Raw genomic sequence first — 18,804 nt, 5'->3', positions numbered from 1 at the left:
GTAATTTGCTTTAACAATAGTTACTTTAACAGTCCAAAAGAGAAAATCCTACTATAATGTATACATAGTACTGTTATTGAGAGTGTATACACTGTGTACATATATATAGAAAACTTGAATAGCCTTGATTTAAAATTATCAAAGATAGAATGGTTTTGAATTAGGTATATTCTAAATAATAACATATCCAGTTATAGGCCTGAATGAAGGTTATCCTATTGAGATCCCCTTCTAATTTTTTGCATATCTATAGAACCTCAGTAGGTCAAAAATCTTACAAAAAAATAGTTAAATCAATTTGAAGCATGGCTGGGGCGCCATTTTATATATTTGGAATAAGTTTTTGTATATATGTCATTTCTTATAATAATGAGTTGAAGCTCGTACTCTTAAAAGTAATTAATCGAAAAAAAAATGAAATTGTTTATTTTAAATTGAGTTATGGCATACTCAAGTTTGAAGGTTTTTTGAAAAAATATGCAAACGGGCCCTTGCGCCTTCCCAAGCTTAAAATTTTAAACTTGTTGTTTCTTTCAAGGGATAAACGTCCTGACCAAAATGTATCAAAACCGGTTGAGACCATTTCAAAAATTTCTAAAAAGTGTTTACACTTGAAATGGAACGCCCTTTGTATTCTATCATTTGGAATAAAAACAAAAACAAATTTTAATAACCTCTTACTACTATGACCAAAAAGGGGAAATTGGTATTGACTAAAAAATAAAAATTCACAGAAAATTTCATTTTCTGTGAATAGCTGTGGATTTTTGTAAGTTTTTCCAATTTTTTTAATTTTTTAGTTATAACTTGTGGCTTTCTGTAATTTTTCGAAAAAATTTAATATTTGAATTTTTTTTCAAAAAAAAATAATTTTTGTAAACAGTTATGAATTGTTGAGTTTTTTTTCTCAAAAACACTAATTATTGAATTAAAAAAAAGTCCAATAATATTATCCTGCAGACACTCCCGACATTTATAATTAATCTTCTTACCAAGTTTGATCCAAATATTTCCGTCACTTTTTGGTGACTAACAAACAGTTAGAGGTAAAAACAGTTAATTTAAGTATTCCCCAAAAAAATTTGTTAAGAAGCACTAACTAATGATTTATCTCTCCTGTATCCAAGTAAAAACATCATCATTTAATACTAGAAGGAAAATTATTCATGAAAATTGCAACGATATATTTATGTTGATCCCTGAGGCTGTTGAGCCATCATGTTGCTAAGGATCATGGGCACAAATAAAAAGTGTTTCATCATCCTATAAATATTCAACAAACAACTTTTTGTATTAATATATATGTATGACAAAATAGATGTAGACATATCTACTACTTTTATTATTCTGCCAACCTTGAATCCATTCATGCTTGTAGTTGTAAAGAGTTCACAGAGATTATGAACAAATGGAAACAATGATGATAATGAAGGCCTTTTTCCCATGAACTTGAAAGCATCTTTTGTAATTATATAAAGAATTAATATGTAGCTACATTACTCTAAAAGGCATTTCTCCATTGTTGTAAATATCAGGGTAGGTTCCCCGGGAGTTAATTTTGTAAATAATTAATACGCTGAGGTTAAAGATTTTCTTTATATATTTTGAGAGAAATAATAGATTAAAAGCAAATCTTACTCATAGGAGGGTCGTTAGAAAAGTCCGTGCAATGTCCGACAGATGACACAATGTTGCATATCGAGGTTATGTTTAGTTAGTAGCATCTCTTGGAAGAACACACACCAATTTTCGGCCAGGTCGATCTAATTCTTTCTGTTAGCATTCGTTGGAATCGAGGAAGGAAAGGGTTTTTCAAAAAACGGACGAAAAATAATTTTGTGGTTTGATTAAACATTACTTTATGGAAGGCAACCCGCCTCAGGACACTAAAAAGAAGCCTGTTAAACATTATGGAGACTCTGGACCTTCGATTACAACAGTTTATAAGTGGTTTCAAAATTTTTGGAGTGACCGAATGGGCACAAGTGACTATTAACGTTCTGGACGCCCTGTTGAGGTTACTTATCCAGAATGCATTGATAAATTCAATGATATGGTGTAAGATGAGAGAAGAGTGAAGGTTCGTGAGTTTGCTAATGTTGTGGGCATCTCGAGTTGGAATCCTATTTCAATTAATTTTGCGATCACAACCACTGAGGTGTAAACTGGTGCATTGTCGTGATGGAAAATGACCTTTTTGTGGACCATTTTTTTTTTTTGCAGCTCAGTTTTCAAACGGTCCAATAACGATGAATAAAATTTACCCATAACAGTTTTACCCTTTTCCAGATAGTTGCCTTAAAGCCATTTTTCCTCAAGCATATTTCACCTTAAAGCATAAATTAATGACATTTATAAGTCGTTAATGTTTATTTTTGGTTGAAATTAATATTCCCATTGAGTTTTTTAATCAAAATAGGCATTATGTATTATTATAAAAGGCATTAAATGTTTTATTTTCTTGGAGTAATTTTGAAATTTCAATTCATAGTATATAAATCTAATTATGTAATGAGTTCGTGCCAGATACCAAATAGATAATACAATTATTAATTAGTATAATAAGAAAATGGTACAAACACAGCAAGTATTCCAACGGAAGAAGTGCTAATCACTTCTCTATGATCAATTATCATTCTACATGATGGATAATTCATATTGGAAAAAAATCATGGATTTACAAACAATCATAATATGAGTCAAAAACAGTTATTTTCACTTCGTTATGATCCAGAATGTATCAGAAGAAGACGCTGTGGTAAGGCCCCCCCTAAGAGGGTTGGGGAGGCACTTAAACGTCGGGTCGTAGGAAAGCACGAGGAAATGAGAAACGTAAACGAAGAAAACAGTAAAGCTCAGTACAGTTGGAACCATCTGGAATCAGAATAGAAAGATGAGATTGATGGTCTTTTAAAAAATAAAAGGGAACACCGATTTCAATCAAAAATAAACAATAACAAACTATAAATCTCATTTGCTGTATATTAAGGTGCAATATCTTTGAGCCAATATGTGCAAAATTGTTTAAAGAAAAATTTCCTGAGGCAGAATAGTTTAAGACGAAAAAACCCGAAGCCCGGAGAAATATGGCATACTTTCTTTTTTCCAGAAAGCAAATCAACAAATTTAATTTTTGTTTCATATTGATAGTACACGTTTAAAGTTAAAGTTTTGAAAAAATCATATCCGATAGGTGACGTCCTTCACTGTCCATACAATGAATAAATCAAACTTTTGTATATTAATATCAAGTGTTTTTTTCATGATTTTATAACTCAATAAAAACTTTTTAATAGTAGTTATTGTAGGTAAAAATATTTTATACAAAAAGTTGAACACTTAATTAAAAACATATCTTATTTCGTAACTATGAATCATTTGTTGATTAGATAATTAATTAATGACGATTCTACAAAGGTCTTATAAATGCTGGTTTTCCGGTATTCATCCAGTTACTGTATTTGAACAAATCAAACTCATTTAAAATTCTTGGATGATGCCAGATATCGTAACACCATTTTTGCTCTCTATCATCATATTACGTGAAGTTATTCGTGTTCAAAAATTGTGCAAATTACAAATTATAAAATGAATTGAGAAATCTGTTTTAGGTATATTATAAATTGAAGCCACTAACTGACTTTCATAAATCCCACAAATAAAAACTCTGGTGCTTAATTACAATGATAATATTTTGATAAAATATTTTGTGAAAACAATTTTTGTTAATAATTATTTTCAAGGACAAATGTATGGTTTTTTTTTGGTTTTTTTTTACGCATATTACATCAGCCAAAAATGATACTTTTTAATCCAAATCAGAAAACATACAATGAACAAATAATAATGATAAAACTACAAATAAATTAATATAAAAATTTGAAATATTATAAGTTTAGTAACAATAATGAAGAAAAAAAAGAAAACCAGTAGATAACTGATCAGATCAAGATGTGAGGTTCTCGATCGATTTCTTTCAAGTAAACGTTAGTAAACACTCTAAATTAGTATATTCATATTGTGAATAGTATTTGTATTACGTATTAGTTATTCGTATTTCCCTTCAATGATAATTAATATTGTTTCACAGACGTAATCACAAAGCCGAGAAGGGAGTTCCTGGTTCTTGTGCTTCATCGCGTATATTATAACTTGCACTTTGGAGATTATTATGAGAAGGATTTTGTGAGCTAGACTCTTAGAGATAATTTGGGAAGAGTATGGTATTCGTAGTCCATCCGTTGACGGAGGGATGAAGACACAAGAAACAATAGTGCCTTAAATAATGAGAGGTAATCTTCTACTGGCTCATCCATTGTTCGTGAAGACGGGAAGAATATTAGCTCTTTCGTTGGCCAACCATCTGTCGTTCTGGATGTTGTGGGATCTGTCTGTTTCTCACCCGATTATTCGGGTATCATAGTACTTAAAATTGTTCAGCAATTTTCTTCCGTGGGTAACTCGGATGGCCTTCATTTTGTCTGTAAGGATATATCTTTTGTAGAGACGTTATGACTTCATCCTCCGGTTAGTCTATATTACTCTGGAGACAGTTGCACTTTTTGACAAGAGTGTTAATCAGAGTCCCAGGAATTGACTTCAAGGAAGGTTTAGACCTACGAGGAAAACAGAGAAATAGAGAACGTATATGAAATACGAATTAATAGGGGAATTAGGTAAATGAACCAAGAAGACGATTAGCGAGTTAATCTTAGTATATATCTTCAATATTCATTATGGTTGAAGAAAGAACATGACAAGTTAGCAATGACACTGTATGTATATAAATAAATCACAAGGTCAAACATTTGAAGAAAAAAAATTATGTCTACCAAAATCAAAATTTTAACAGGGTCAATTATGTGTTGCCTTTTCAAGAGTGTCAAAAGAGGGTGCAGATTTGATTATATTTAGATCAAATGGATAGAAAACAACGAAAAAATGTTGTATACAAGGAGATTTTACTATCATTGTTTATAGTAAATTGTTTTAATTTAGAATTTTAACATAAACATACATAATATATATAAGAAGAATTTAATTTTTCATTTGCTATCTTTAAGATAGCATGTTTGCAATACTATGATTAAGTTTCACATAGTTTACTGTTTACTCAGGGTAATTCCCGGGATCTCACTCATGTGCAATTTCTAGGGAAATGAAAAACCCTAGTATCCATATTAATGGGTACCCAGTTGCATTCATTAAAATGAAACCCTAACGAAGGAAAAACACTACCAAGTACATATAATATTTTGGGAGTTACTCCCCTTCATTTTTTTTCAAATGCATTGCTTAAGGATTCCATATACATATATATTATCATGCCATTGTGGAGATTGCTTAAGTTCTACGCTCCCACAATTATACGATTCGTAATTATGATTATTTATGCAAAATTTATATCTACTAGCAAAATATAACTACAAACGAATGATTCATTAGATTGGATATTTTTCAAATTTAGTGTATCCACCAATAAATTATATTTAATAACCAAACAAATTAACATTTAATTGCTCTAATGAAATGTTTGTAATTCTATAAGATATATTCACAAATCGTTCTGATTTGACAATAAAACAATACATTTTCTTCCTGAAATAGGAATCATTTCAATAATTATGTAAAATAGTTAATTTCTTAATAAATTACTAGCAGAGGGTAACTGTGTTGCTGGCTGAATCAAATACATATTTTACCTTGTAAATGGGCTAAATGAAACTAAAGAGTCAGAGAGAAGGATGTAGAAAAAGACAGAGGGAGAAGAGAAGAGAGGAGATAGAGAGAAGGGTGTAAAAAGGGAGAAACTCAGAACAGAGTGCACCTTTATTATATCACGCAACCTTTACTCCAAAAAGAAACAGAAAAAAAATGCCCAAAATCATATGGTAGTTGACCAAATAAGTCAATCATACCAACTGCCATTTATCTCTCATATACTCCCAGACGATCACTGTCATATTATTTCTTCACCATTTTTAAAATGATTTAGGTATTATTATAATCTACATAGTATTTAATTCGATCCTATATTAAAATATTGCCTAGTAATATTTTATGGAAAGAGTAGTTATTATATTATTTCTATGAAGAAATAGCCAAAATTTATTAATAGAAATTATAAAATGACCAATATATTATATATTCTATTAAGGACGAGGGATCAACAAGGAATTGTATTCCTATCCTTTTAGAAACGGAGCATAAGTATGAAATAACTTATTACTTTGTTTATTAATCAAAAAGAATAAATAATGAAATCGCCATGACATGGTTTTTTTACTCAACATATTTAATAACTATGTCCTTTGAGCTTTTCAACATAACCTCTTTCAATAGACAAGATACATGGAGTTCAAAGTAAAAGGTGTATGGCTAGAACTTATTATTGTACGTTCTAGCTATCGTTTATTATTTTCTTCGTTTTAATATTATTCAATCCTATCTATGAATCAAGAGCAGCTAGGACCGTAGGATTGAAGGACCAACGTATCCGTCAAAATGCTTTTGAAAATGTCATTAATGGAGTTAAGGAGGCAAAAATCGAATATTCCTTAGATGGATGATCCATTAATATCATAGATAACAACTATTTGACAGAGCTAGGGAAAAGTTCTTGTACTGCAACTCTAAGTCGAATATCTAGCCTTTCATCACAACTCCAAATTCTCAAATTTATTTCTATTCCATAGTGTAAGGGACTACAAGGATTCTAGTTCCAATTTCGTCGTGAGTCTTAGTTTTTTCAATTCGAAAAGAGTCACTTTTGTTTCATATTGAAATTACCCATTTAAAATTTTGTTGTACAGAGTTTTGAAAATCATATTAGATCTCCCAATGTCATACACAGACTAAACCAAACTTTGGTATTTTTATAGTCCTTGATTGTTTAATTTTTTTTATTTATCTTTGAATAAATTTTCTTATAGACAGACGTTTTAGAGGGATGATTACTTCATTCAAAAACAATGGACATTTTAATTGGCAACATGTCTTTTTTTCATGATTGGGGATGATTAGAAGGTTATATAATTAATTATTAACTATTCTGCTAAGGTCTTAAAAATGTCTTTTTTTTCCAAAATAAATCTGGTTTCAGTTCACCGATTTACACAAACCCCGCTAATTTAAAATACTTGTATGAGACCAAATCTGATGGCTTCATTTTTAACTCGTTATTTTAAAAAATAGTGGAGTTATTTGCGACTATATCATTTTTTCTATTTCAAATTGTGAAAATGAATTCAAAAAATAGTTTTTAGTATCTTAGAAATTGAAGTAATTAACTTACTTCCATGAATCACATTAATATAAACTTAGGAGGTAATTTGCAATTAGTTTAATTTTATACAATATTATGTCAAACCAAGGTTAATAGAAATACCAGGTTAGACCATCATGTAATCGGACCTGCTAGAATTTTCAATCTGATATATGGTACCGACTGCTGGGCAAGACAGGCAAATTTTGACAAAACACGCTACCACTCATAGTCTATGACGTCACTATTAAAAGCGTGGTGGAAGTCAAACATCAGTCGTACACGCGTTATGGTATAATCTTGTATTTCTATTAACATTGTGTTAAAGCATTTTATTTGTACTATTTACTAGTATGAGCCTGTCCGTTCCACGGACACATGGGCAGGAGGACACATTTGACATGTATATTTAAATGGAATGTAAAAGTACCTAACTTATTCAAGAAAAATAATAAAAACCCAAAAACTGTTTATCAATAAAACCCAGAAAATAAGCAAAATCAAGTTCAAAATTTTGGATGGTGGCCTCCTGGTTTTGATTAAAAAAAAAATCAGTTTGTCTTAATTTACCCCTGCTTTGAGGATGACGGAACAAATTTGTACTCACAATTGAACCACTTTAAAAGTGTAAATGCCAAGATACAAATTGCTAAAATTCCGTAAATCAAATAGTCAGTAACAGTAAACAATCAACAGATTGCTACGTAACAATCCTTTCAGAATGTTTTTAAACCAAATGTATGATTAAAAATTTTTTTGTTGAAGTTTATTACAATTAAAAAGTTTATTTTATTACAATATATTATTAAATATATATTTACTAATGTTATGTAAATTAAACCCTTTTCAATCCAATGCCACTTAACTTACCTACTCCTAACTTGCCTTGTCACAAATTTAGAACAAAGTGAAGATCGCTTAATACAGGCACTTGTGTCCAATTGAATTTGTATTTTGCGTTCCACCACCTTTCATAAGATTTGCAGCAATCCAAGACGAATCAACTGGTTAATGCAATAATCTCTTAACTTTTAATTTTTAGTAGTAGGGTGTTGTACAAAATGTTACTACCTGAAAAAACTGCATAGCAGCAGAAGGAGGAAGATTCAAAGATTAATTTTGTATATATAAGATTTTTGACGTCTGTATTTCCAATAGAAAATTTAGAATCTTGCCTCTAGAATTAATCCAAAACCCCTTTGGTACTTCGTCAACCTGATTGCCCCTCATTATAAAAAATAGAGCTATGTTACTGAACCTTGTAGTGTACATATCCTACCAGTAGAACCCAGCATTGCCAGTAATTTTTAAGCGTCGTCAAATAGACAAACTTTGCTTTAAAAATATACAAGATAACTACACCAAAAATCTCCAGATCTACTCAAATGATGTCAAACCATTTGATGGGCTTAATTAAAATTTGTCTACAAAATAAAATTATGTCGTCAAAGTACATTCGTATATTAGATGTCAAGGAGTGAAATTATTTTTGTTATAAATATTTTCAATACAGAATTAAATTTTATAACTTGACAACATATAAACAAAAAATTTAAAGTGTTTCTTTATTATTACAAAAAAAAAAAGTAATTCAAAATTTCTCCTGAAAAAAAAAAAAAAAAAATCACATCGCGAGAAAAAAAATAGAGTGGCAATACGGTTTAATGAACTAAACAGTGACAAATTCTCACAGTTAAATCAGCAGTACTGCTGTAAAAATAGGACATTGAACTATTTACCTGTGGTTATTGTCAATCTTGAAATACATTTGTGGGTAAAATAACATTATGAAATCCAAATACATTTTCATAATAAATGTCAAAAAGTGAAATTATTGTTGTCTTTTTGTACAAAAAAATGAAAAAGTATCTTGTAATTTCAAACGTTCAGCCAAAAATGTCAATGTTTTCAATACTATTGAATAAAAATTTAGTAATTCAAAAATTTGCCTAAAAAAATAAAAATCTACAAAAATATCACATAAAAAAAAAAGAGTCATTTAACCCTCCAAAAAAATCCCGGTCATGGCCATGATCATGCAGGCTGAGACTAACCATTTAAATGTTCTTGGACTAACAAACATCCTTTATTTCACGTTATTGTAATTACTATATTTAAGCGCCATAAATCTTTCATAATGTGTACATTTTTAAATGCATTAAGACGGAGTCCGAAATGGGGACACGTCTTTACAAATTAATACTCAAGTCACACTTTAAAAATGACCTTGGAACAACTCTGCCTTGTACATGACATACGGAATTATTTTTTGGAGAGCAAATGCAACTCAACAAAGTTTTTTTATAATATAATTGTCAAATATTTATAGTTTTAAAACAGTAATTAATGCATTTATGCTCTTAATTATGGAAAGGATAAATTTGGAAGAATAATTATTTCTCTATTAAATATGCCAATTAAACAAACTTTTTTATTTCTATTCTTTTTCCTAGCGTAATTTAAAATCATCCATTCGAAAGGGAATTGTGGATTTCTCCGAAACAAATTGGACCAAAGTATCATCAAATGCAGTTGATCTTGTATCAAAATTGCTCATTAAGGACCCCGTTCAACGACTTTCTGCTCAGTAAGTAACATATTTTATGATTAATACTGAGTGGTCTTGAAAAAAAGTGTTATAAAAAAATTAAATTACTCACAGATTGTGGTAACTTGTGTTAGAATATGCACTTGCGTGAGCAAATTGTACCACGCCAATTAGAGCTCCATTAAGGTATTATTACTTCCAGTTCATCTTAAGTTATAAAAAAGATACTGTTGGGAAATTTATCAGCTTTCATACAAAGTATTTTTGGTTGCAACACGTCAACAAATTACGACAATGGAGCAACAAGGCAAAAAAATTTGACATTTTGAATTCTTCTGTTGAGGTTGTATGTAAGGTCAAGAGGCTTATTAATAGTGGTGAGAGCCTCTCCAGAAAGACAGGAAGTAAAAAATACAAAAATATTCCCACTGAAAACTTATTGACCGGTGTATGAAAGAGTTTTTGAAGTAGAGCGGGACGAAAACTAAAAAGTTAGAAAATCGAATATCGTTAGTTATATTTCAATGTTATGCATTAAAATAATCATAGATGCTAAATTTCAAATAGTTAGGAAAACGTTTTTAGCTGTCAAACCGAGATTGAAATATCAATGTCTGATATTATTTTATTATACTTCCTTTTTTAGCATACATTGTATGGTAATTCAGAATATTCAAGTTTAATAGTTAAAAAATTATAATATCATTCATAGGTATCTAACTTCGAAGAAGTTCGAAAGTATAAGCGAGTGGTTCTCAAACTTTTTAATTGACTTATCCCCTTCGAAATATGTTTTAAGCCTCATCAGCGAAAACTTTATTATGTATGAACAAAGTTCCTAAATCTCACCTACTTCTTGAAGATTCTTCATGTACTCTTGAGAATCACTGGACTAAAGAAAAATAAAGTTTGTTTACATATATGGATAACCCGAACAATAAATAAAGAAAAAAATTCTATAATTGAAATGAGACAATTCTGACTTTACTTCTTCATTCTTGCTTATGTTGTTTTAAAAATATTTAATATAAAACTATTGTCTATTTATATACCTCGCCATGTATACCTAAGTTCCGGCAAATACGTGTGAAGATATATTTAATGTGTCGGAAGAAAGTACAATATATTATATAAATCATAAAATAATAATTTTATATTATTTTAATTCCATCGCATATTCAACAAATCATTATAATAAACTTATCAAACCAGGTAACATTAATCAAGAAGATAAGACATTATTTCTTCTGAATACGTCATGCAACAATAGAATAACGCATTTTAAAAATCAGTTACTAGTAAAAAATGGATTATCGGATGCAAGTCGAAAACAAAAATAAATATTTTTTATTTCTATTCTGAAACCGTTTCCCTGTGTAAGAGGTCTAAATTACTGTGTCAGTAAAGCTTGATTTAGAGAATTTGCCGTGGGCTTACTCGCCACGGGAAAATTCACATGGGGTAATGCTCGCCGCGTGGGAATTCACATTTCGTTTTCTAATATAAATAATATATCACTACTGTTTTCGAACCAGAGACAAAAAGATACTATTAATTTATAATAAATATAAGAAAAAAGAAACAAACGATCAGAGCAATTCGAACGGAGGAAGTGATAATCACATAATTATCCGTTATCATTCGACTGTAGAGATGAAGGGTCTTCATTTAACATAATACTCATGGATGTAAAAACAAGCATAACATCATATTAGGTAAAAACAGTAACTTCTACTTCGTTATGAGCAATGATGTATCAGAAGAAGAGGTGGTTGGATGTGAAGAGGCAAATCACTGAAAAAATTCTGGGAGGCACTCAAAAGTGGGGCCATAGGAGAGCAATAGGGATTGAGAAATTGAAAAATGTAAGCGAGAATAATTGTAAAAAGCTCAGTACAGTTGGAAATCCAGGAGAAACTATCCCAATGAAAATTTTCATAACGGCAGCTCTTTTAGATCCCTAAATTATGAAATATCGATACGTAGTTTTACACTGAACATCAAATTTAAAGAAAAACTAAAACAGATAAAGTTCTGAATTTTTGAAGAAATATAATCAATGACAGTTTTAGCTTATATAACGCCCTATAGTTACATCTTAATAATAACATTATGCCCTTGGCAGTTGCCGACATTAACCATATTAGGAACTGCCCCTGGGTTTTGGGCCCCATCCTGCCGGGTAATGAAATCTCTACAAACAATAATCTTAATTTAATGACGTAAAGTTAATAAGACTCTCATTCTCGACCATTTTGTATATACCCACAATTTGAATGGGTTACAAGTATACCCATGATGTCATAATATACACATAAGTAGAATGACTGAACAAAGAACTATACTCTTTAAATTTAGACAATGTTCTAACGGTGGATTAGATATACAGAAACTTACAAATGTTTCAAAATTATATTCTTTTTTTTTTAAATCGTTGATGGTTGTTGAACTTATCAACCAATAACTATTATTTACCCATGAGTATCTTAAAGGACTTTTTAAAAAGTTTGAAGAATTCGTATAAGTTCATATATTTTTTTAATAAAAGAGAACGTTTTCAACTAACATCTGTGAGGTGTGTGTTTTTTTCTTCAAATATGACAACGAGATAGAAGTAACGCTTTTGTTCCTCCCACATATTTATAGTCATATTTTATTTTGTAAATATTTTAGCTATAAATACCCTCATAAACTTTAATTTATGCTACATACAAGACGCCTATGTTGCCATGGTTGTAGACAAAGTAAGGTTATGTAAAGGTAAACTAAGCAAACAAATATGTCAATATATTTTCATTTTAATGCACCAATTTCTATCTGTATAACACATGGGCGGAAAAGTCCAGGGCTTGACACGCAGATGGTGCTATTTATTATTCACGTCATTTTCTGTCAGTACCAACCTTGAAAAGACAGCTATCCAAATTTCATGACAACCTGTTGTTTAGTTTCTACGTTACTATGCTAATTGTGACGCTATTAATGTTATTTACAAACAATGGATTTTTAAAAAATTGCTCTTTTAATTTTACACTGCTTAGTATACAGAAAAATACGGTTTAAAAAATATTTTGGAACTTTGTTCCATAAAGTGAAAAAATAAGAAAATATGAAAAAAAGTATTTCTTTGTTAAGCTCGGGACTTTTTAGCCCAACGTTGGATTGAAGACAAAAATAAAAAATGGGATTTTAAACCTCGAAAAATTGAAGGATAATGTCTATTACAATTTCTTTCCCAAAATTAATTAAGCTATTCATTTTCATATTCAAATGCTCTTACATGATTAATTTACAATCAGTTATTATCCCAAACAATCATGAGTCTTCCTTTTAGGTGTTCCCAACCCATCAAACACTTAAATGTGCCGGACAATGCCCGGCAAACCTACTATAGTCCTTATTATAAATGATATTGATACAATTGTTGTGGATATTAAATTTTAGTTTAAAAATTTTTGCAAGGCCGAATATCATTTTTTTGATAGTGGCTCCGATAAAGATTTGTATCAAAGAGTATCAGCATAGTATCCAAATCTATTACCATTCAACCAAATATCAATTAATATTAAACTATCTTATTTAGAATTTTAGTCTGCATTATACAAAAGTCAAAACTACGAAAAAGCTTATAAATAATTATATATATTAATGGATTTTACTTTAAAGGAAGTCAAACCAAACTTGTTTCGAAAATTTAGGACTGATAGTACATTAAAAAGTATTATTTGAAAGAGTGTAAAATTCATTGAGTTAATTTATTTTTTAGGATAACATATGTAATATACCTATGTCGTATGGCCAGTGATGGATTCTGATTATTTGGTGTTCAGAGGTTTCTCCCCCGATTTTTTTTTGAAAATACAGTTGGTTAAAGTGCAATTTTGACAATATATCAGTTTTAAAGGGGGGAGGGGTGATTTTAAACTATATTCATTGAGTGCCTTTGCCAAGTCTTACGGTGGTAGATGATTACTTAGACTTAAGAATTTACATCTTGCATGATCTGAGATTTAAGTGGCATATATGTATACTATTTTATAGGAAAGACCAACTGCAACATGGAAATCATTAAAATAAGTTTCAAAATCCTTAGCCCTTCGTTCATGGTGAAGTATTACAAAATTTATACCCTCCCAATCATAATATACAGATCTGGAATCATAATAGCAACTGTTTGATTTTGTCCCTAGAAAAGGTACAAGTCAGGTGTATGCCGATTTTTTCTTCATTGATAGATAACGTCAACTATCCGTGCAAACTCAAAAGACTAAGCCTCATCACTCTATACCAGGTGTGTCCGATCCGTGGTCTGCGGGACGCATTGCAGTCTGCTTAATATTTAAGTGAGGCTCACTACCAAGGTTTTACCCGGTTCAGGTTTAGCGGTTCTTTCATTTCAATGGTTTCGGTCTCTCTTCCGGTCTTTGATCTCGCTTATTTTTTTTTTCATACATACTCAATTTGGTAATAGGCACTTAAGAAAGGTCGTCACTAGGCCCAGGAAATGATATTAGATACTACCAGGGCCATAGCTGCCTTATAAGCAGAGTGGGTAGTTTACCAAGTTCCAGTAGGTGTCCCTAAAACTAAGGTTGCTTTAGGCAATTATTTTCCATGTGGGGGGCGTGATAGTAAGCTAGAGTTGCCCCAGCAAAAATGTATAGGTGTAGAGGGCCTATGCATAGTAAAGTTTAGGAAACACTAACTTAAGAAATATTAGAGTTGACATATAGTGGAGGACTTCGATTCATAATCTACCCAACCCCTTCCCTCTTTTATTTACGTTGTCTTGTTCCTAAAACCACTTTTCATATCTATAAGAAGTCCTTAGTTATTTGGAACTCAAATACAACTGTATCACCCTTGCACGTAAAAAAATCATTGGAAAACGCTGAAATTACACTAAAAAAAATAAGCAAATTGACTTAGTTGATTAAAGCTAATTTATTTTAATAACATATATTTTCTTTTCTTTATATATTCTATACAGGAACAAAAACACAAGAACCGAGACTGATAAGCACTATATTGCAGTCTCAGTTCGACTTTTTGTAGGTTTCAGTTTTATTGTTCAAGAACCACATGAACTACTATCCTGATAGTACAACTTTGGCCACTACTCATTCTCACTTCAAGTAGTATTTTTAGCAAAATTGTCACAATCTCATCAAAACGTTTAGAACGCCCATAAGATATTTTGTAGTTTTTGAAAAATTATTGTAAGTTCTGGAGGAAATTTTTTTAATGAGAAAACGAAGGGAATGTTTTTTTTAAAAAGAAAATGGTAATTCAATAAAAAAAATTATTTTAAAAAAAACCAAAATAGCTCCCTCCTCCCGGGAAAAAAGAATCATAATTCTACAAACGCCCTGAACAGGGTTGCCATATTGACCTTAAAAAATTAGATTTGGCGTAAATTTGAAATAAATATGTATATACTAGCTTATATATAGGAAGGCATTATTCATGAAATTTCATATAATAGGTTCTCTGACCCATTAAAATATATCAAGCGGCAATGCAGCCAATGATATTAAAAAGTTGGACATCCCTTTTCTATATTATTGACGTGCCATTAAAGATGCTACAACACTCTAAATAATTTTAAGTAAAAAGATAAACCGTGCTGGATACTAAAGAGATAGTAGTTTGATTCAAATAGTTTTAAAATGTCTCCGATTTTAAATAAAATAATGGAGGTTATGGTCAACCTTTAATCGATGTATATGAATAAAACGTAGTCAAAGAGATCCATTGCTACCTCAGAGGTTTCCTTACCTGCACTTAATCATTATTATTTCAATTTAATTCGTTATAGAAGGGAAATTAGAATTAATTTTACATATGTGGAGGTTGAAGTTACATATTTTTGGCCGTGTTGTAGATATTAAAAAAATATTTTTCCCTTCTCAGACTCTATTTAGAAAGTTAAAAGGTCAAGTTGATACCTAAGTATTTATGTATATCCTTTCAATACTTAGGAATCAACTTGCCCTGTTCAAATGATACATTCCAATTGATCCTTGATTCTCATTCTAATAAGGCAAATGCATACAAATAGTTAATAAATATAGAGTAAGGATTTTAAATCTGGAACAAACTTAGACCTCAATATCATGGCAACCCTAGAATCTACGTTCATGAAAGTATGCTCATCAGATTTAGCTGACAAAATTCTATAAGAAAAAATACAAAATCCTTGACATCCAAATACGAATACTGTGAAGCCACTATTGTTTGTGTCCGTGCCGGGTGCACACCCAAAGAGATGATTGAGTTTACGAAGCTGCCAAATCAACTGTTTACGATGATGTCAAGGCTTTTAAGGAGTCTCAGGGATCATAAACACCCGCAAAGAATACTGAAGATCGTGTCTGGAGCAAAAAAATACTTTAGACTTTCTGAAAGCTCTATCAAACAAAGGAAATGTGGCCTCCCATCTCGTCAGATCCGAAACCCTTGGACTACTATGTGTAGAATGTATTAAAGAGATAGTCCAATAAGCATGTACATAACACTGTTGACTCCTTGTGGGCCTTCATTCTCGAGCCCATCATGGACAAGAAGTTGCTCATCGAGATCTGTGCCATCTGATAGGCTTTAGTTGAAGCTGGAGGTGGATGGTTTGAGTGATTGACTTCATTATGGATCCCTTCATGTAGGAGCAGAAAATTTCTAAATTGTAAAACTACTTTGGGAAATAAATTCTACTTAAATTTTCCGGATTTAAAAAACCCAAATTCTAGTATATATATATAACATATATGTTAGAATTTAAAGGGGTCCCATAGTAAATTGTGAAGGAGTTGACCAACGGATTTTGTTTCTAAAATGTAAAAAGTTCAAAGTTTCAAAATATGCATTTTTACAGTGGTTAGCCGTTGTTTAACAAGGAGCTTTGAACGCTTACAACAGTTGCATATAAACTATGCGCAATTAGGACATAGTTGCGAGTTGCAAGAGTGTCCATGTTGTGATCAGCACCGGACGTGTCAATGTTGAGGTTCCAAAACTTCTTAAACCTTAACCCTTGTCTGTAGAGTCAAAAATGAGCTGGAAGAGTCTGGAGAGGAATATGAATCAACAGCAAAGCGTGCTGATAATAACATCTCACTGCCAGAAGAATGAGGATTTTAATTCAAATATGCAAAATATCATAAATGATGGGCCATACAAATCGATGAGGGCCATGACCAAGGATCTCAACTGTTCTTAACGGCTGATCAAGAAGTGTTTGGCAGATGATTTGTTATATAAATTATACAAAATACGAAGAGCTCAACTTCTGGCAGAAAAAAACAAATGTTTCCTTAGTTGTCAGATTATTTTTTTCGACTTTGTTGGACTCAATGTTTGGCCTCCAAGCTCACGAGACCTTCAACCCCATGTACTTACTTGTGTGTTATCCTGTTGAGGATCACACCAATAGATCCTCCAGTAACACAAAATCTGCGATGATATAAAGGATCCAGGAGGAATTTTGGAATCTTCCAGAGGAGAATTTTATCAAACCTTCTGATATTTTTGTAGTCGAGTCGACCATTTTTTTTTTTTTTTTTTTTTAATAAATACCAAATATACCTCCTGGATGATTTTGAGTCTAGTGTCTGATATTTGAAAAGCATAATGTCTTCATCTCTTAATCTTACATATTCCATAGTGCTTCTTTCGTCCATTTGTGGAAAAATAATTATAATATATATTTTTTTACATTGAAACAATAAATCTTTGTTATCATATCAACTGAAATAATATTTATAATTAAAAATAGGGAACCGTTTAAAAAAGCCACCGTAAAAATAGCTCTAATCTATGGTCTAGTTTATTTTTGTTATTGTCATTTAGAGCAATGTTTTCTATTATTTTATGGTGATAAATCTAAATCGATTTCAGGGAGTTAAGAACAATTCTAAAGCCATTGGAACAAAAAGGCCTTCACATAATCTTAAATGCATCGAAAATAAAGAAGATCTCATTTGATTCTTTAAGCTTTTCACAACGGTATCAGGACAAATTAATACATTCAAGTGAACAAAATTTCTATCATTTTAATTTTCTATAATTAGTTGGGTTTCTTCTTTGCAAATTTGTCATCGAGAGAGCTTATAGTTCAGCCTGTTTGTGTATACTAAGGTTTCATATTTTCCAGGGAATTCTCCTTCAGCAAGATCCCTGGAAACCAGTTTATAAACTTAGGGATCTTAAGAACATCTTAATGAGACGGTCAATAATAAATACTGGAGAACTTAAATAATGAATTTGATTCTTCAAGAAAAATAAGTTATATTAAACTAGTCGTGAAAGATTATGATTTAATTCATGGTCCCTACGTTAGACGGCGCAATTATAATTACTTCAGCAACGAAGTAGAACAGTGGTTATGTTTTTATCTCTGTTTGTTTGTCACTACGAATATGGATCAATTTTGATCAAGCTAGGTATGAAGAATAAATATATAGTCATAGTAAGATTTCATAAAATTTTGAAAGGTCAAGGTAAGTTAACGTATAAAATGCATAATCGACCGTAACTTAGGAACAAATTGAGAGACATTACTCAATTTGACTTTTTTGTGACAAAGGGAAAAAACGACGCCATATTTTTTTTTATTTCTTTGGCATTTAGAAACTTCATTAGTATATATTTGCTCATGGAGCGATATACACTTGTTCAGCGATTGAAAATTAACCAAATTTATTATCAAAAGAACTGTTCAATACTAATGCTGATTTTCATTGCAAAATCATCTTCAAAGATGAAGCTCATTTTTGACTCAATGGCTTTGTTAATAAGCAAATATACATTATTGTTTAGGCAGCATTCTGCAAGTGCCTCACGAGATATCATTACATTCCTAAAAAATTACTCTTTGGTGTGAACTTTATGCTGGGGGGATCGTAGGGCCATATTTTTTCGTTTATGAGGATAATTTCCACGTTACTGGTAATGGAAATTGCTATAGTTCATTGATAACTGATTTTTTTGACCTAAT

The 18,804-nt window shown here is 30.9% G+C and overlaps 1 protein-coding gene across 3 annotated transcripts in view; it reads left to right on the top strand.

The window, feature by feature from the left end:
- Positions 1–18,804, top strand: part of LOC121125462 (MAP kinase-interacting serine/threonine-protein kinase 1) — a 120,230-nt gene that overhangs the window by 82,532 nt on the left and 18,894 nt on the right. For all 3 annotated transcript variants that reach the window (XM_040720663.2, XM_040720662.2, XM_040720664.2), the window contains exon 6: positions 9,718–9,851. In XM_040720663.2, coding sequence (XP_040576597.1) covers positions 9,718–9,851 — 134 coding nt within the window. The remainder of the gene's footprint in view (positions 1–9,717; positions 9,852–18,804) is intronic.

The sequence above is a fragment of the Lepeophtheirus salmonis genome, chromosome 10, assembly GCF_016086655.4.
Source record: "Lepeophtheirus salmonis chromosome 10, UVic_Lsal_1.4, whole genome shotgun sequence".
NCBI classification, from domain to species: domain Eukaryota; kingdom Metazoa; phylum Arthropoda; class Copepoda; order Siphonostomatoida; family Caligidae; genus Lepeophtheirus; species Lepeophtheirus salmonis.
Note: the sequence above shows the minus strand (reverse complement) of the source record. Positions and strands in the feature narration are given on the sequence as shown.